Genomic DNA, 19,837 nt, shown 5'->3' on the forward strand with positions numbered 1-19,837 from the left:
CGGTATCGCTGGCGCCACGACCAAGTTTTAAAAGCCTTGGCCGATTCCATCTGCGCTGCAATACAGTACAGCAAGTCCCAGGTCACCCCAAAGCAATCAATCACATTCATCAGAGCAGGGCAGAGGGTAAGCCACTAGCTCAACACCGCAGGAGGGCTTCTCACCACCGCTCGTGACTGGCAGCTCCAAGTGGACCTGGGAAGGCAACTAAAGTTCCCGGCAGACATTGCTACCACCTCGCTCCGGCCAGACATGGTGCTAACATCGGAGTCAACTAAGCAGGTGGTGCTATTGGAGCTGACAGTCCCCTGGGAAGACCGGGTCGACGAAGCCAATGAGCGTAAGAGGGCCAAATACTCTGAGCTCATTACGGAGTGCCGGAGCAAAGGCTGGAAAGCCCGCTGTGAACCAGTCGAAATTGGTTGCAGAGGTTTCGCAGGCCACTCACTACAGCGAGTGTTCAAATTCCTTGGAGTTAGAGGACTGCAGTCAAAGAAAGCCACCAAGAACATCCTTGAGGCCGCAGAAAAGGATCCTGGTGGCTGTGGATCCGTAGGGGGGATCCGTGGTGCGCTACTTGGACACAAGCCGGGGTCTGATCAATCCCGGTTGGGTCGCCCGGGGGCGAGGGTGTCTGATGATTAAAGACCCGAAACACCCTATGACCCCGGGTTTATCACTGATGACGTGTCCAAGTATCACCATGAGGTGTATTTAAATCTCTCATGTGTTTTGCCTTAGAAGTCCATATTTAGACTGCTACATGCTTGACCAGCAGAGGGCACTGTGACACTGCTAATGGGACCAACAGCGGGAGAACAAGGGGAGGAGGAGGGGAGGAGGGGAGGAGAGAGAAAGCTACATTGTAGCTGTATGATACAACCCGGATATTAATTATCCTCATTTAATATTACTACTGCATCCAAACTCATATTTACATACATACGCATATACTGTATATGTATACACGTACATGTAGTACCTATATCATTGGTAATATTACCTTTTCCCTACTTAAGAACAATTCGACTGGAAGCAATTGTGTTCGTTAGTTGGGGTTAGGGTTAGGGTTAGGGTTAGGTACTCTATATCACCTCCACGTTGACAATTTCATATACACAGCACACATGTTTAAAAGTAATCAATCACAAATTATTGCCATGGGAAAGATGAGCCCCCAAATGTTTATACCTAAGGGTGTCCCCACCTCCTCACCCCGTCACCTCCTCCCTCACCCCTTTACTCCTGACAATGTGATGAATGTGCGGAAAAAAAAGAGGACCACCATCACACATGTTTACAACTCATCAATCACAATTTATTCCTCGGGAAACATGAGCTCCCAAATGTTTATACGTAACCCCGTCATCCCGTCACCCCTATGACCCTGAGAGCCAGCTGTAGGAAAACAGCGAGAGTTTCAAAATGATCTCTCTGGATATGTGCAAGAAAAAAAAGAGGACCACCATCACACATATTCACAACTCACCAATCACATTATGACAGTTAGTTTCCCACCTATTATTTCTACTGATTAAATTTATATGACGTCATCACATTTTGACTAGATGTGGGTACTCCATTCTCTGCTGTACACCCCTTAGCACTTACCTCTTACCCCTTGGGACACCACTTGATTCTTGTGAACGCGCAAAACGTAGGGTTAGTGTAAGAGGAGGGAAGAATTGGTATTTAGCCTAATGTAGACGAAGTAGCCAGGGAGAGGAAAGTCTGGGCTTCCCTGCTTAGGCTGCTGCCTTAGGCTCCCGCGACCTGACCTCGGACAAGCGGAAGATGGATGGATGAATGAATCAAGTTTTTTTATTCCCAACATTACAATATAACAATGAACAATAGAAGTAAAAATGTTGAAAACAATAGTATACAAACACATCCGAAAAGGAGTCAGACGAAGCATAAGCTTATCACAGCTTATCATGAAGTGACTTTTTGGGACTTCTTCACTTGGTCCTTCACCAGCTAAAGATGTTGTATTTCACTGAACACAAGGAAGTTTGGATTCTGCTGAGATTGGATCCGCTCCACTGGCCTGGGAGGTCTGCCTCTTTCACATTTTCTAAAGTTTTTACATCTTCGACTTTTTGCCTATGTGCAGCAGGTTTTATTTCAGTTGAGTCATCTGCAGGAAAAATGGGGACAGTGTGAGTGATTGTCCTCAAATGCGTAAGTAATCTTAGCATGGATTCTGACTTTTTTGGAGATGAACTTGAGGGTGACGATGATGAAGACCACAATGGCAGAGTATCTGTAGAACCTCCACTTCTCCTGGTAAGCGTGCCTGGGAAATGCGTGGTTTTATTAATTAGGAAGTGTTTTTGGTGTGTGTCCACGTTTATGTGCTAGAAAGATTACATATTCCACAAGACTTTGTGGAGGGAACCCAACCTAAACGACTTTGGTAAAAATTAGGAGTGTAACAGTGCACGAAAAGGAATTTTGGTTCGGTTCAGTTTATTGAAGTACTCTGTTTGGTTAATTTTTGGTACAAAAAAGGAAGAAAAAATGACTTAAAATGCTTTTATTTAAAAGATGCAAAGAGAACATTTTTAAATCAATAAAGGCAACCCATTTGGGTGATATTTGTAGTTCCCTGTAGCTTCCTTTCAGTAAGTAAAAACCTTGGCTGTGATTGCACTACATTGTCATGTAGACCTACAAAGTACACTTGGAAGAACAAGAGGTGAATAAATGTATTGCAACTGATGAAACTGATGAAACTGATGAAGGGTAGGATTAAATAAGCTTTGCTTCTTCCTACTCCTTTTTGGACATGCAAAATTGTGAATTGTACTATGTGATGTGCTACTGTTTGACTCATATGCATGTTCAGGATGAATTCAAACCATGAACCATGAACCATATTACAAATAAATTAATAAGTAATAATAATAAGTTTTTTTGGAGAAAAATAATCATAAAATAATAAAATACAATAAAAACTGTTGTATTTAAACAATTGTTTAAACATTGTGGCGAAATGTAATGGATAAATAGCTCTCTGTTGCCCGTGTGATAGCTCGTTGACATCATTTTTAGATTTCTCATAAAGTGCTGGTATAAGTTTCTGGCTCAAGTGAAGATGTGATGTTATTTCGTAGCGAGGTTCAACAACTTTAATCATATACAGTCATGGAAAAAATGATTAGACCACCCTTGTTTCTTCGGTTTATTAATCCATTTTAATGCCCAGAACAACTGAAAGTATATTTGTTTGGAAAACAATATAATGATGATAAAATATAGCTCATAAGAGTTTAATTTAAGAGCTAGCCACTTCTATAGTTTTCTTGGTAATAACCAAAATCACTTAAGTTCTAACATGAATAACTATAGGATTGTACTGCCAAAAAATGTTATGAGCTGTTTTTGTTGCATGTGTCCAAACAAAGGTACGGTACCTTTAGTTGAAACTAAAGAAACAAGTGTGGTCTAATAATTTTTTCCATGACTGTACTTAAAGCCACCACTCTCAACAACTGAATATGGACGTAATCTTGTGGCTATAAAAACTCCAATACCATGTGTTACTGCTTTGGCCCGGTCAGAGTTGCTCGCTTGAGGTTGTTAATATGCTCAAGTTATCGGTGTTTGCACTAAGCTGGTTTTCTTTCTTGTAGATGTAACATTCACTGCCGGATGATGACGTTTTAAGTGCGTTAACATGTTAGACGTCTTTCCTGCAGCATACCCAATACCCGTGGAACAATGCTGACACACAACTGTGGATTTATCCACTTGCCTTTGTCCATCTGTAATTTTAACAGGGATGCCAAAGTGTTCCCAAACAGGAGGTCATAGTGAGATGGGAGGGTCTTCCAGCTCAGGCTTCTCGCTTGCATTTGCCATGATGCCATTTGTTACGCCTGCAAGCTACTTGCGTTGCTCCCCCTCAGTCAGTAGTGTCTGACACTCAGAGGCATCCTTGCAGAAACTTGCCCAGGACTATAGTTCGGTGTGAACCGCTTAAATCACTAGATAAATTTAATGACAAAAATAGCATAAAGTACACTAGGTACCCAACTTACGAACATCCCACTTGGGAACATTCGCGGATACGAACACAAGCCGACTTGTCTATATTTTATTTTATTTTGCCTTGTAGTTGCTCCATCAGTATTTCTACTGCTACTGTACATGCTTGACCAGTAGAGGGCACTGTGACACTGCTAATGGGACCAACAGGAGAGAAAGAGAGGAAGAGGAGAGAGGAAGGCTAAGAGTTGTATGATACAACCCCGACAGAGTGTGTGATTAAAGTTTATGAAGAGTTAATAGGCCTGCTTATAATTCTACACCACCCACAGAACACTACCTCTTTTAGAAGAGTCTAACGATGATAATGATTTTTACTTTTTTCAATAACTCCTCCTCCTCCTCCACAGCGACGTATGGTCGACCACTCCTCTTCAAAGGTAAATAACATTTATCATTACGAATTATTATATCATTTTTATTATTGTTTTTTTTTATTAATTATCCTGGTTTAATATTACTACTGCATTCAAACTCATATTTACATACATACACATATACTGTATATGTATACACGTACATGTAGTACCTATATCATTGGTAATATTACCTTTTCTCCGACTTAAGAACAAATCGACTTGCGAACGGTCGTCTGGGACCAATTGTTTTCATAAGTTTGGGACTTAGTGTATCACCGAAACGCTACGCAATTGGACTGTACCGAACATGTAGAACCGAAACGGTTCAGTACATCCATGTGAACCGTTACACCCCTAGTAAAAATGTTACATTGATACTTGCAGTTCTTTTAGTATTTGCTTTACTGGCTGGACTGATGTCTTCATCATGGTCCCTACCATTTCTGGAGATCATCCATGTGCAGGAACCTGTTGGTCTTGTCTTTGGGCAGTTCAAACTGGGATGGCTGTGGGAACATGGCTTTGTAGAATTCTGCCAGCATTGCTTTCACTTCATTGGCATTGCTTTTGCTGTGATCAATGTCATCATTCAAACAGATGAACTTCCTGTTGGGGCAAGCACAGAAGCATTTTAAATTTCAAATGCCATCAATTGAAATGCTTTTATGGTTTGGAGTGTTGTCATTACTTGGCATTGTTCTGAATGTCTTTGAAATGCAGAATGTTCATGGACTTGTCGTTCTTGATTAACTTAAAATGTATCTCCTGCTCCCCCATGATCTGATATCTGTGGGATAGTAGACTTGTTAGCAACAGCGTAGAGATGTTTATTCCAACTTGTTGACTGTGAAAGTCTCACTTGTACTTCTTCTTATCTGCGAAGGCTCGACGAATATGATCCGTGACGGGCTTGCAGTTCAGGATGAGATATTTTGTGATCTGAGGCTGTCAATAAAGAAACCTTACAACTTTATTATTGAATATTTACAACCACAAAGCTAACAACCACACAATTAAGCTTTTTGTGTGCTGAGACATAGAGGTTCATGGCTCACCATGTTTTGGTCATGGTAGACCTCCTGACGGGATGTCACTTGGTGGTTCTGCATGACTTCATTTGGAAGCATTTCAGAACAGGTGATCAACTCATTAACCAAACTCGTGAAGTCCTAGAAGGGAGCAGTCACAATCATCATAAGCTATCTTTGGTCCACCGTTTCTCATAAGTGGACCCACCCTAGGCTTGAGCGGTTGCTTGTAGATTCTCGTAGCGAGGGCTTCAACCTCACTATCCGACAGAACGCCAGACTGGTCTTTGTCCGCTGTGTCAAACACCTCTGAAATGTCAGCCTGCTGCTTGACGCTCATCATGAAGTAAAAGTAGGAAAAGGCAAACTGCATGTCATCTGTGTGACGTAAGCGATGGCTTGAGGTCTTCTCAAATTCTTTTGGGAATCTGCAAGAAAATCAGCAAGGCAGCCTTAGCAGTCAGACCTTTGAAGATGTGACATCAGAGCCTGTGAGCACTCACGTGTCCTGCAGCTCCTGCATGATAAACTTGTCGATCATGTGGGGTGTGTGTGCAATCACTTTACGGGGCATGACCCCAAACTTGCGATTGTACAGCCTATCAACATAGCTTAAGGAAGCACCAAAACTGTCCTGCAGCTTTCGGCCAGTGGCAGCACCATTGGTCTCATACATTAGCACTCTATGTAGATGCTCATATTCCTGTTAACACAAAAGACACGGTGTGATGACAAAGTACAAAGCTAGAGATGTAGATCATGCTCACTTTCAGTAGGTCTTCCAAGTACTCCATCTTCTGCCAGGGCAGGAAGCCTTTGTTAGAGGGGACATGCTGTTGGAGCTTTCTCTCCATTGGCTTTTTAGCAGCAACGGACAATCCCGCTTTGGGAACACTTTTGTCCTCATTCAAGAATGGTGATGCTGTTGTCAGTGATAACTTTTGGATGGCGGCCTGGGATATGATAGCTTGAGGAAGGTGACCTCCAATAGTTGTACTGGCCCTCTGAATGCCAACACTGCGTACAGACCTGCGTTTCTCTGCTACACCAACCAAAAGCAATTAAATGTAATGTGTTTAAAATCTGAACAAAAGGTTAGTGCAGTCATTGTTGATGTCTGTACCCTTGCAGTCTCCTCCATCCCATTCACAGTCATTGTTGTTGCATGCCTGATCACAGTACCCGTTGCTGATCAAGGCTCCTCTGCAGCCCTTGGAACAAGGGCCAACCCTCCAGGTGAGATAGACCTGCAAGAAAGTAAGAGGACACTTGTGTTGGTGTGCTCACGCTGCGCTGTCAGCAGTAGTGACAGTGTAAGAGTCAATGTTTCTGTCTATTAAGACACAATCTACATTTCTACCCTTGAATGAAACTGTTTTCCTGTGACCAGGTATGTTCCCAAGCTGTCAAAGACAAGGAAGCAAAAGTAAATGTTTTTATGTTGTTACTAGGGATGAGCCAGATACTCCGTTACGGATAATGCATTTTTGCCGAATACGAGCATGAAACGAGTACATCTCGTCATTATCCGTAGTCGTGATGAAAGAAAATCCTCATGATGTATTCACTCTTCACGCTCTGCAATTGGCCAGTCACACACAGCGACCGCCCCTCCTGAGACACACTGTGCAGGATGGAGCCACATAGGAGCTGAGCAGTGCCTCATTCACGTACACGATGCAATTGTCAAGTGGATTTTTTAGGTTTTCCTCAGCTTGCCTCTATTTTGGTTTGTATCTAAAGTTACTTGGTAAACGTGTTTCGTAAAGTACGCGGTGCATTTGACAAGACAGCGCTGTACAGGCCTGTTTTACGTCAGTCACTCATGCAACTCAATTGGGGTAGCATGACCGCTTTTTTTCTTGAAGTGTATTTTTGTCTTATTCTATGAAGTCACCATAAAACAGGCGTGCTACCTGCAATATAACAATTTTGTTAATATTCAGTTGGCAGTATACAGACAGTGGTAACACTAACGTGTATTGACTGGCCACAACATTAGGTACACCTGCATCAAACATTCTGCCTGTATGGCTATCATACTACATTTTATACATAATGGTGGTCAAATATTACACCCCTCTCAATACGTTGCAGTATGCACGGCGCAATCTTAAACTTGTTTCGTAATGTAGGCGGTGCGTTTCACAAGCCAGCTCGTGTTAACACACATACACAGTACACATATAGCTGAATAATAAACAATAAATATAGCAACTTCTGATCAATCCATGTCAATTTCAGACTTAAAATAATGTACCGATTGAAGCCCCGCCCATTTCCGGTTAAACCACGCCCACATCCGGTTTATGCCTCGCCCACTCCAAGTACAGCTACTGATATGGATAATTTAGATGGGTGAACAGATACAGATACAGACACAGATATTGGTGTACTCGCTCATCCCTAGTTGTCACCCTTGTGACAAAATGTTGTACCTCTGAGGGGAAAGTGGAAAACGGACCAGGTACAGTATGTTGTCACCCTAGTGACATGATATAGAAGAGTGGTGTACATTTTATGCAAATGTTTGACCATTTTTCTATTCAGATTACTTTCTGCCCATTCGATGGGGTGTAGAAGTCGTCCACCCAGACGTCTTTGCCAAACATCACGTCATCGTTCAGGTAAATGAACTTCTGAGAAATTCCTGGGATGCGGTGGAGGTTGCTCTCAATAGCGGGGGAGCTGAAGGTGGGGAGGTGGTTGTGGTTCAAGAAGATTTCCTGCAATTCAGAAGATATATATGCTCATTTGAGATACTGTAACCTCGCACAAGCGTTCTACCAGTTCTGCAAGACATTTTTGCTCATGTTAGTTTGGACTTGGGGTCGCCACGCAAGCCAGCGCTAGCACACCGGCTGGCGTGTTGTGCAAGCAACAAGGTTTGGGCGACAAGCGTGCAGAGGTTGAGACAGAGGAATATAGGGAGTGACAGAGCGCAGCAATGTGCCTGCGTCACAACAGAAATTATTCAATTATCATTATATTTATTATTATTATTATTATGTATTTATTATTATTATAATTATTCAGATTATTATTATCCAAATCTGCCTTTGCTACCTCAAAATAAAGGCACAAATATATCTCCATAGATGTGCGCCTCCAAAAAAATCTTCAACCTGCTCAACGCGGCTCGTAAGGGCAGACTGTTTTAACGCATTGACCAGCCCCTCCCTCCTCAACTACCATCGCTCGTCCGCGACAACAAGCCAAATAGAGTTGTGGTTTGCTCATGCAGCTGACGCCACGAGTCGGGCCCGGACGAGGATCCACAAAAGTAGGGGTGCCCAAACTGCAGCCCGTGGCTCATTTGTCATTGCATCACTGTAGACACAAAATTACATTTAAGAAACAGCAACAACAGTAAAAATAGAGCAAAAGGCACAATGAGAAAAAGCTGAAATGTTGACACCAACAACCAATAATAACACAAAGCTTTGTATTTACAGACAAAGTTTTAAATATGAATCATGGTCAAGATCAGGGATTTTGGTCTCAAAAAGGTTGGTGACCACTGGTTTAGGGGCCCTGAGCAATGGGGGTTTGAGTGCGAGAGGCTCCAATTTTACCTGATGTGTGACAACTGAAACTCGGGGGTTTTCCAGGTTGAGCCAGAAGGGAATCTGCCCGTTGGTGACAATGAAGATGTGTCGCACCCAGGGGGCGTATTTTTCCACGGAGCGCAGTGAATGGCGGAGCGCATCATTGTCCTCAAAGCGGTTGGCTTTCAGAATATTTTTGGTCTCTTTCTTTGTAAAGTCAGGCTGAGGACAAAAGGTTGAACACTGTCATAGAGGTATTATTCCAGCAACATGGTAGTTAGTGCAGTTGTGTTTTGCAGTGGTGTGCAACCTTGATGATGTCATAGAATAAGTACACAGGGCTGATGGCCAACTCCTTTCCATCCAGCGTCAGTTTATTGTTAGCCTCCTGGAGGAGATCAGTCAAGTGCTGTGGACTTTTGAGGTGTAGCAGAGCGATACTGGCTTCAGGGTACAACTCACACTGAGGATCACATGCATAAACAAACAGTACAGTGAGGGATTGATTTGGCCCACTACAGTATGATGACAATTAGTGTTTTTCCTATTATAATGATGTTTTGGTTGGTTGAATAAAAACTTATGATTGGTTGTGCATGTTCTCTACCACTAGGGCTCATATTGGTACAGTACATTGTAGACAAGAAGCTTTACCGTAGTGATCTTGTCAGTGATGGCAGTGGGCAATTTGGCTCGCAGCTCCTCCAATACTCTAAAGGACGCCGGGAATCCGCTCAGATAAGCCAGAGTCTGCATTTGGATTAGACCTGGAGGCTCTTTGTCCGTGGTCTGTCAACAACAACACACAACCAGCTGGTGATGTAACGTTTGACAAATAGACAACAAAACCTCACCAGGTAACTTCTGGAGACGGAGAATGTCTGGTCTTCTTTGAGCACGCCTGCCAATGCCTTATCAGCTGGAATACAAAACACAGTGACATGCAGTCAGGTGAGGCAGAGCCATGGTGAAAAAAAAATACAAATCATGACAACGTATAATAAATATTCATATATTTAATATTTATATTTTTACTGTATTATGAATTAATTTTCTGTATGAATCCAGTCTTTTTTTTAAATTTTAAAGTAAAAAATCACTGAATTTACACATTTCCTGATCAGAAACAGGGCAGAAACCTAAGATGAGGCTATATATATATATACAGTATATATATATATATATATATATATATATATATATATATATATATATATATATATATATATATATATATGTATATATGCTGTCATTACAGCAACAAAAGTTTCACAACAATATGTGGTACACACCTGTAGGGAACTAACAAACGCATGTGTGTAAAATATGAGGAAGATGGGTTGAAACCAGGCTTGGCAGCTCACCATAGACGTCGGCTAATGATAAGACTTTCAGGATGTCTGTATCGCAAGTATGCGGACATGTCTTCTAAGCATTTCAATCACAACCTTCCACAAATGACATTTCCATTCTGTCTAACTATTGTTTGGAAAACGGTTTCGCTTTGCTGTCACAGTGAAGACAACAATCATTTCTTTTCAATGAATTACTATTTCAACATGACTGCAATTGTAAAACCACATCACAGGCTTCATTGTGATCATTTCTTATTTTACGAGTGCTCCACGGGTTACGAACAAGTTCCGTACCTGTAAGTCGACTTTTAGAGTAAGTCGGAATTCACACCAAGAATGAAATGAAACTTACTTTAGTTAAGGGGTGCTCATACTTTTTCAGCCTGTGAGCTACTTTTCAAAAGTCCCAAAGATCTACCTCCTAATATAAATATAGAAAATATATTTATAAATGTGGAATATTTTTACTACTGTATTTGTCTAAATATGAATATTTATGTATACGTTGTACACAGTTTTTCAGCGTGCAAGTTACAAGTCCACATGATCATACTATAAAACAGTGCTTCTCAAATAGTGGGTCGGGTCCCCCTGGGAGCAGCGAACTGTCAGGGGGGGCATGAAAGGCAGGGAGTACTTTCAGTGTTACTTCCCTTCCTGATTTCTTATTTTTTTTTGCATGTTTGTCACTCTTAAATGTTTCAGATCATCAAACAAATGTAAATATTACTCAATGACAACACAACCCAACACAAAATGCAGTTTTTAAATGAAACATATAATAAATAACAGAGAAAAAAATCCAAAGCTACATGGCGTTGTGTGAAAAGTGATTGTCCTCTAAACCTAATATGTGGTTGGGCCCCCCTTAGCAGCAACAACTGCAATCAAGCGTTTGTGATAACTTGCAATGAGTCTCTTCCAGCGCGAATTCAGCAGAATTGTTGTAATTCAGCCACATTGGAGGCTTTTCCTTTTTAAGGTCATGCCACAGCATCTCTACAGGATTCAGGTCAGGACTCCAAAGTCTTCAGCCATTCAGAGGTGGACTTGCTGGTGTGTTTTGGATTATTGTCCTGCTGCAGAACCCAAGTTGCTTTCACCAACAGATGGCCGGGCATTCTCCTTCAGGATTTTTTGGTAGACAGCCGAATTCTTGGTTCCATTTATCACAGCAAGTCTTCCAGGTTTTGAAACAGCAAAACAGCTCCAGACCGTCACACTACCACCACCATATTTTACTGTTGGTGTGAAATGTGCTGTTACTTTTACGCCAGATGTAATGGGACACACATTTTCAAAAAGTTCAACTTTTGTCTCGTCAGACCACAGACCATATTCTCAAAGGTTTTGGGGGTCATCAAGATGTTTTCTGCAAAATTGAGATGATGCCTTAATGTTGTTTTTGTTCAGCAGTGGTTTTGGTCTTGGAACTCTGCCATGCAGGCCGTTTTTGCCCAGTGTCTTTCTTATGGTGGAGTCATGAACACTGACCTTAACTGAGGCAAGTGAGGCTGGCAGTTCTTTGGATGTTGTTGTGGGGTCTTTTGTGACCTCGGATGAGTCGTCGCTGTTCTCTTGGGGTCATTTTGGTTGGCCGACCACTCATGGGAAGGTTCACCACTGTTCCATGTTTTGGCCATTTGTAGATAATGGCTCTCACTGTGGTTTGCTGGAGTCCCACTGCTTTAGAAATGGCTTTATAACATTTTCCAAACTGATAGTTCTTAAGTCATGGTTAAGTTGTGTTTTAAAACGGGGGGCATCCTGGAGCGGGGTCCGTTGTGGTGGCGGTGCTCTGACGTGCACTTGGGTGTTTGTTGCCGCCTGTCTTTGTGCTTCGCTGGGCCGTTTTCCATCTCTTTGCCTCTCCACTATCTGGCTGTGGGGCTGCAGGGTGTGTTGTTACATTGGGTGGGCGGTGCACAAGCATGTTCGGGGGGGGTGAGTAAGGCAATAATCGGCAATACGATGATTAATGAAATATTACTGTATCTGTGTTTGGTGCTGCATTCAAGGTACAATTTGGAATATGCGGTTTAAATCTTTACCGTCAGCCTGCGAATGGAAGATGACAGCGGAAACGGGTTGGAGCGGTTTGTTGAGCTGCAGCAGTTCCTTTGCAGCTGAAAGGGAGGGCGACAGCAGAGGTAGCTCGTTAACCGTCATACTGGCAGGAAGAGCAGGATCGAGCACCAGCACCGGCGCTGGGAAGCAGTGGGCCAGCGGGCATTTGGGCTTCTCCCTGGAAATAAATGAGACCCAAAAAGCATCATGTTGCTATCCAATGAACAGCACGAAACCTTAAATTCTGTTGGGTTTTTTTGTACTTGGGAGATTGATGGTTATCTTTGCACAGTGATGATGGACTTGAATGAATAAAAATATATTTACGAGCATAACTGTGGTGTTTGAAACATTCTCATCCGCACACTCACACTTTTTCTGACACTTGTGTAATCTCGGTCACCCCCCCCCCCCCCCCAGGTTGCTATAATGTAGAACAACAGGTTTCTATCTGTACCAGAAGTAACTACTACTCTACTCAGAGTGAAGATGGAGAGTGTGGGAGTAGACCAACACCTGACTGCATGGGTTATAGACTACCTCACCAACAGACCACAGTATGTGAGGCTCCGTCACTGTGTGTCTGACATGGTACTCTGCAGCACAGGTGCCCCTCAGGGTACGGTGCTCTCCCCTTTCCTCTTCACCCTCTACACATCGGACTTCACACACAACTCCACACAGTGTCACATCCAGAAGTTCTCCGATGACACAGCCATCGTTGGTTGGTTTCAGAGGGGAACAATCTGGAATACAGGACGGTCATCAGGGACTTTGTCAGCTGGAGTGAGCTTAACCAGCTGCAACTCAACACCAGCAAGACAAAGGAGATGATCATTAACTTCCAGAGGAAAACATCTCACTTTACACCGGTGAACATCCAGGGAGCGGACATAGAGCTGGTAGACAGCTGCAAATTCCTGGGTGTTCACCTTAACAACAAACTGGACTGGTCTGTCAACACCCACGCCCTCTACAAGAAGGGCCAGAGTGGCCTCCACCTGCTGAGGAGACTGAGGTCCTTTGGTGTATGCAGGACTCTTTTACGGACCTTTTATGACTCTGTGGTGGCCTCAGCCATCTTCTATGCTGTGGGCTGCTGGAGAGGGGGCAGCACGGAAAGGGACAGGAGCAGGATCAATAGACTGATCAGGAGAGCGAGCTCTGTCCTGGACAGTCCTCTGGATTCCGTGGAGGAAGTGGGGGAGAGAAGGATGTTGGCTAAGCTGACATCCATCATGGACAACACCTCTCACCCGCTACATGACACTGTTGTTTCCCTGGGCAGCTCCTTCAGCAGCAGACTGTTACACCCACGGTGTAAGAAGGAGTGGTCCTTCATACCGACCGCTGTCAGGCTCTACACCACCTGCACCACCTGAACCATGTTGTAGTCACTATGCATTCTTTACACTGTACTCTTTACTTGCGTATCTTGCTTACTTGCTGCTGTAACAAGTTAATTTCCCCGCTGTGGGATAAATAAAGTACATACATACATACATACATAAGTAAACGGCAGACAAAGCCAAGCAGACCAGGCAGATCCAAACCTTGAACTCTGCACTTCATTCCAAGTGTTTGCTGAGCACAAAGGATGCCTGATGGTAATGATGACATTTATTAGACAGACATTCTTATACACTATTTTACACTATATTACTGTATTACTGCATAAGCCATCTCCAAACTCAATAAACATACAACGATTTTTATGTTTGGATTGTATTTGGGGATTTTTATTGTGAAATATTTCAACAGTTTCAGAAAAAAGCTTTCACATTTTTTCAAGCAGTCAACAGCCCGGTCATTGTAAGCAACGCTACACGCTCACCCACCCCAGTTCCTCTTCCAGTTGCACTTTGGCCACCGCCAGGCCCCTCAGCAGGGTCACATCTGAGCCGTTCACCCACGTGTACACCAGATCGATGGGCATGGGCGTGCACTCTCTGCAAGAAAGAAGAAGAAGAAATCTAGCCAGCATCAAAGACTAGTTGATCTCTAGCAGGGCTGCTCACACTCTTTCAGCCTGACCACAATGACCAAATCCTAATGATCATACTTTTTCAGCCTGTGAGCTGGGGTGTGGGGGCATCAGTCTCAGGGATGAGATGCCCGAGATGAGATGCCCGAGCAACTTCATCTCAATGTGTAGCAGAAGAAGGTTTACTCTGAGCTCCTCACGGGTGCCCGAGCTCCTAACCCTATCTCTTAGGGTGAGTCCAGCCACCCTACCGAGGAAACTCGTCCCTTCGGTCATGACCCAAAGCTCATGACCATAGGTGCGGGTGGGAACATAGACCGGCCGGTAAATTGAGAGGTGTGAAACTGCTAGTATTAGTATTTTTGACTTTCTAATCTCTAATCACAATTCAATATGGCAATTAAGATAATTACACATAATTCAAATTCAATAGTTGTGTAAATAAACTATCAGTCAAAAAAGCTATGCAGCGTTCATTATACACACAGTTCATGTGTTACGTCCAGTTAACATTTTCTATCAAACATTACAGATTTACAAGGAATGAAAATGATGCAAAAGACAATGCAGCCGGAGTCAAGGAAACATATTCTAAAGGTTTCAGCAATGAGCACATTTTCCAATTCATCATGAAATAATAGTTTAAGAAACAGAAGTGTAGAAAACATGCATTTTGTAGTGGAGTTCAGCACGCAAAGCAAAACCATCAACAGTTGACTTTTTCTCTACTTACCTAGCCGCTACATGTGAACGGATAACATTTGTTATAGATATAGACATCTTTCACGATTGGAATAATAAAGATGAAAGTTGCATCTCCGTGTGTAGTTTGAGATGTCTCTTCACCACTTAATCTTTGATGCAGGGGGAGCACCAGCGAATCAGGACGGAGGGTTAATGTCAGCTGACTGATGTTAGAAAGTCACGTTTATGTGAGCGACCCAAACTACCGACTGGTAGCTCACGATTGATGTAATGGGCACCCCCTGGTCTATACCTTGGCCATGGCTGACTGGTGATTCCTGTCAAACTTCCCCTTCTTCTTGAGACGTCATCTGTACAGTAAGAGTGGGCGGAATTGGTGTGCCAACACCCTCCTCCTATTGGTTCCTTACACTAAGAATGGGCGGAGTTGTGGTCTAATCCTGCCATTAGCACCCCCGAACAAAGGGAAGTGTAGCTCCCTGTAGTTGGGTATGAACGACTCTGATACTGGCTCGTTAGCATCTATTGTTCTGGCTCGGCCCTGGCTCCACCTCATTTGCAAGACTAAGAGCTGTGGGTTTTGGTCTCAGTAACCTGCTGAACACAGGGTCCAAATTAAACCTCAAACCACCATTCCGATTCAATGATGGGTTCTGTTGTTTGACAAAAATAGCTTCCTTTACTCCTCTTTCAAACCATCTGTTTTCTTTGGCCAAAATCTTTACCTCGCTGTCCTCAAAAGAGTGATTGGTTGCTTTAAGGTGTAGATGTACTGCAAACCAAGCTTACACACGAAACCTATCAGGAGGTTTGTGAATTTATCAAATCGGGTTATATGAAGCACCATAGCAAAACCAAAGAAAGGCATAAGGGAAAATTCCAGAAACTTCTATTGGAAAATAGACCACAGCTTGTCATAAACACTAAGGAGGGGGGGAATCAGACCAATACTAAAGAAAATTGGATCAAAAATCTGTCAGACAGAAGCCTCTCAGAGACAGAGAAGGCAGTATTAACCAAGGGTCTCAACTTCTCAGTGACTCCTAAAACGATACCCACAGTAGACCATATCACAGCAGCTGAATCGGCCATCAGGAACAATAACCTTTCTAGAACAGAGGCAGGGGACCTTCGCACACCAATTCCGCCCAATCTTACTGTATTTAAGGCCTAGGCTACCAGCACTTGTTAGTTCGCTGACGAAGCTCTTCGGATGAGGAGCGAAACGTCCGACACTTTCTTCACAGAAGTACAGATGACGTCTCAAGAAGCCTTTCCCTTTTGAAATAAAAAGTAATAATTATGAGATAAGTAATTATTGAGATAAGTCAAAATTCTGAGATAAAAAATCATAATAATGAAATAAAAAGTTTAAATTTGATAAAATGTCAAAGTTATAAAACAAAGTCAGAATCATGACAAAGTTAAAATTACCAGATAAAAAGTCATTATATTTATTTATATTATAAATTGTCACGGCGCGGTAGCGGCTGTCAAGTGTTGGCCCCCCAGTATGCAGAGACAAGGCAATGACGTGCAAAAACAAAGGATTGTGGTGCCAGGATCTTTAAATGGTGCGTGAACAGGAACAAAGAAAAGGCGACAGAGGAAAAATGGCTCTGAGACACCAAGGTAAGTGAGAAATTCAGGTAAGTGTACTCCTCAGGTGACAGCACCGGTGCAGAGACAAGCAACAACAATGAACCAGCAGCTTACGTCTGACGACGCCTCTTCCACCCAGCAGGAAGTATACCTTGCCAAAATAGAGCGCAGGACAGGAAGCACTCGCTCCTGTCTAAATTACGAGCTAAAAAGTGATAATTATGAGATAAAATGTTGAATTTATGAGATAAAAACTCAAAATGATGAGATAGTCGAAATTATAAGATAGTAAGTGGTAATTAGTAGATAAAAAGTTTAAATTATGAGATAAAAACTCATAATTATGAGTTAATAAAGTCATAATTATGAGATAATAAAGTCACAATTTTGACATAAAATGTTGAATTTATGAGATAAAACGTCAAAGTTAAGAAATAAAAAGTGACATTTGAGTTTAAGTGCTGAAATTATCAGATAAAAAGTCAAAACTGTGAGCTAAAAAGTCATAGTTACACTGTATTGTAATGAACTTCATCTTAAAGCGCATACATTTGCTTTGCTAATAAAGAAATGAACCTCCATAAAAGGTCTTAAATGTGTCTTGTTGGAAATGTGGTCATTCCAGGACATGAGTTTGAGGTGAGATCTGCTGCCAAGATTGTATCAGTCATGACTGATGCTGGTCAATATCAGTATATCGGTAAGAAAGCCAGTATGGAGCATCCCGAAGCTTAAACCATGAAACCATGAAACAATGTTCTTTCATAGGCTGAGGTGCGTTGCTCACCTGCTGTGGAATGATGTACAGTTCTCATAGTTTTGGTGCGGCTCAAACATCTCATGCAACTGGAAAGACCGGTCCCGACTCCGCTTATCCACAATCTGTATGATTGACAGTAATTACCATCATATCAAGACAAACGTCTGTTAGTAGATAATCATATAATATAGTAAGTAATATATAAGAAATTGCCTTCCACGGCAGACACAACACTACTAGAATACTAGACGACAACTGACATATTACTTTTATAACATCCAAGTCAACTACTATAAGAAGGTTTCTAGCAAATGTTGGCCAAGGCAACTCACCTCTCCTGTCTGGTAGATAGTCACTATGACAAGGATGAGGGCCATGCAGTAGACGTGACATCTGTATCTCTGAGACAGGCGGGTGTGAAATTTCCTCCGAAGTGCCGTGAATACCCGCATGTTTCTCAGGAGTGGAGCATATCGTCACACCTCGACGACTTCCTCACATGCAAAAGTGCACCGGTGGGTGTAATCATTTAGGGCTTTCCTACTTGTGTCTCCGCCTTTCAACTGCATTCCATATAAATCATTTGACACCACAAAACTTGCAGCATCAAAAGCATTACATGACGTTGATAAGACTAACAATCCTTTGAGCTATCATACTTAAGATGACATGCAACAGCAAAGTTCAAAACAGGAAATTGACCATTGGCTTAAGGCCCTGTGACACCATGACGATTTAGCCAGCGTACGCCAACGTATGAAACATTTGGCCAATACGCTGGCGTACGTCGAATAAGTTATGGGCAAGTTTTGCATAAGTAAAGAGCACGCTGAAGCACGCCGGCATAAGTCGTAGTACGTCCAAGTCGTCCAAAAATTTTGTGCATGCACAAAACTTTTCGGCGTATGTCAACGTATGATTCATACGTCCCGCATACGCGGGCAATAAGTTATGCGATCGTTGACGCCCGTTCACACACGTTATTTGTAAGTTACGCACAAGTCGTAATATGTCAACATACCTTGAGACAAAACTGTGTCTTCTTGGCTCTCTTCTTGGCAAGGGTTGGCTGAGAGGAGATGGAGGCCACTGGGGAAGCAGCTTCCGATACCATTGACGATGCCTGAGAGGCGTTAGAACCTGTGTCATCTCCATCAGAGTGAGAGTGGGAGGGGGAGGCTGTGGGTGGTGATGGATCCCTCCGTCACTGCCCTGATACTTCTTGGCAGTGGGCTTCAAAATTTTCTTCGGCATGATGGTGATGTTGACACTGCGATGTCTAGTGAGGTTATGATTTGAGTCATCAAGTGGCAGCCTTTTTATAGGCTACGGCACGTGATCGTCGGCCATACGCTGCCACGCGGTTTGCATAAGTTAGACTGGTGTTGGGCATAAGCTGTGAACGTCGGCAACACGCTACGCATTCGTTGGTATAAGTTGTCTATAAGTTATAGAAATGTTCTGTATAAGTTACTAATATGTCATGTATACGTCAAACTCGTTATGAATACGCTATGTATACGCTCAAAATTGAACAACATTACGAGAAGAAAACTGATGAGGATCATTTACCAAGAAAGTGGAAATATTTGGAAAATGTAAAAACAACGTCAAAATATAAAAAATGAATTATTATGAAAAGAAAAACGATGTAGTTTAAAAGTTGTAATTTTATGAGAATACATATTATAAGAAAATAAAATATGGATTTTTTTTAAATAGTTGCAATATCATGAAAAACAAAAACAAAAATTTAATTAGGTTTTGTTTATATTTATATTTAAAAAATGTTAAAAAGTTGGAGTTGAAATATTACAGAAAAAATATGTTGTATTATCATGAAAAACAAACAAAACAACATTTTGTTTTTTAATTTTTTTAAATTTTTAGAAAATTAGACTGGGGGGGAAAACAATAATATTATGGCAATAAAGCCACAACATTACGAGAAGAAAATTGATGAGGATTATTTATGAAGAAAGTGGAAATTTTTGGAAAATTTAAAAAAAGGGAAAAAAGAGCAAAGAGCGAAGTTGATATTAATAAAAGAAATTGAGTGAAATATATATACAATATATATAACTTCTTTGTGGCAAGGTTTGCATCCTTTCATTTTTCACTATGTGGCCCTCCCTGGAAAGAGGTTGGACACCCCCTGCCTGAAAGAGAGCTTGATGCTGCAAATGAGTGTAATGAAACATTGGGCCTCATTCACGAAACGTTCTTACGCACAAATGTGTTCTTAAAGCCTTCTTACGAAGATTTTTGGCATTCACGAAACGTGTTCTTAACTCACAGTTCTTAGATCTAAGAACAAATTCTACGAACGCTCAGGAGGAAATGCAGTGCAAATAAAATATCCCAACAATTATTTAT

General features: G+C 42.1%; 1 protein-coding gene across 3 annotated transcripts; it reads right to left on the minus strand.

The window, feature by feature from the left end:
* Positions 1-1,311: 1,311 nt before the first annotated feature.
* Positions 1,312-17,948, minus strand: LOC129168167 (N-acetylglucosamine-1-phosphotransferase subunits alpha/beta-like). 3 transcript variants are annotated; one of them, XM_054753125.1, is made up of 19 exons: positions 17,794-17,948; positions 17,489-17,583; positions 14,249-14,359; positions 12,395-12,588; positions 9,843-9,907; positions 9,643-9,777; positions 9,299-9,451; positions 9,016-9,210; positions 7,996-8,166; positions 6,564-6,687; positions 6,208-6,479; positions 5,944-6,143; positions 5,649-5,868; positions 5,468-5,581; positions 5,272-5,357; positions 5,101-5,199; positions 4,851-5,018; positions 2,212-2,299; positions 1,312-2,140 (listed from the first exon to the last, which is right to left on the minus strand). In XM_054753125.1, exons 1-19 carry the CDS (start codon positions 17,911-17,913, stop codon positions 2,123-2,125), a joined length of 2,628 nt encoding a protein of 875 aa, XP_054609100.1. In that variant the 5' UTR covers positions 17,914-17,948; the 3' UTR covers positions 1,312-2,122. The 3 variants fall into 3 exon arrangements, with proteins under 3 accessions (XP_054609100.1, XP_054609099.1, XP_054609101.1); XM_054753124.1 differs by having other exon boundaries at positions 6,208-6,482; XM_054753126.1 differs by lacking the exon at positions 2,212-2,299 and having other exon boundaries at positions 4,881-5,018; positions 6,208-6,482.
* Positions 17,949-19,837: the final 1,889 nt, after the last annotated feature.

The sequence above is a fragment of the Dunckerocampus dactyliophorus genome, chromosome 15 (genome assembly GCF_027744805.1).
Source record: "Dunckerocampus dactyliophorus isolate RoL2022-P2 chromosome 15, RoL_Ddac_1.1, whole genome shotgun sequence".
NCBI classification, from domain to species: domain Eukaryota; kingdom Metazoa; phylum Chordata; class Actinopteri; order Syngnathiformes; family Syngnathidae; genus Dunckerocampus; species Dunckerocampus dactyliophorus.

Excerpts from the sequence above, each read along its gene's own strand:
- LOC129168167 (XM_054753124.1), bottom strand. The coding sequence starts at position 17,913 with ATGCGGGTATTCACGGCACTTCGGAGGAAATTTCACACCCGCCTGTCT. Across the intron at positions 12,589-14,248 it reads CAACTGGAAGAGGAACTGGG|GGAGAAGCCCAAATGCCCGC; the intron begins GTGGGTGAGCGT and ends ATTTATTTCCAG. Across the intron at positions 5,358-5,467 it reads TCTACCATGACCAAAACATG|CCTCAGATCACAAAATATCT; the intron begins GTGAGCCATGAA and ends CTTTATTGACAG.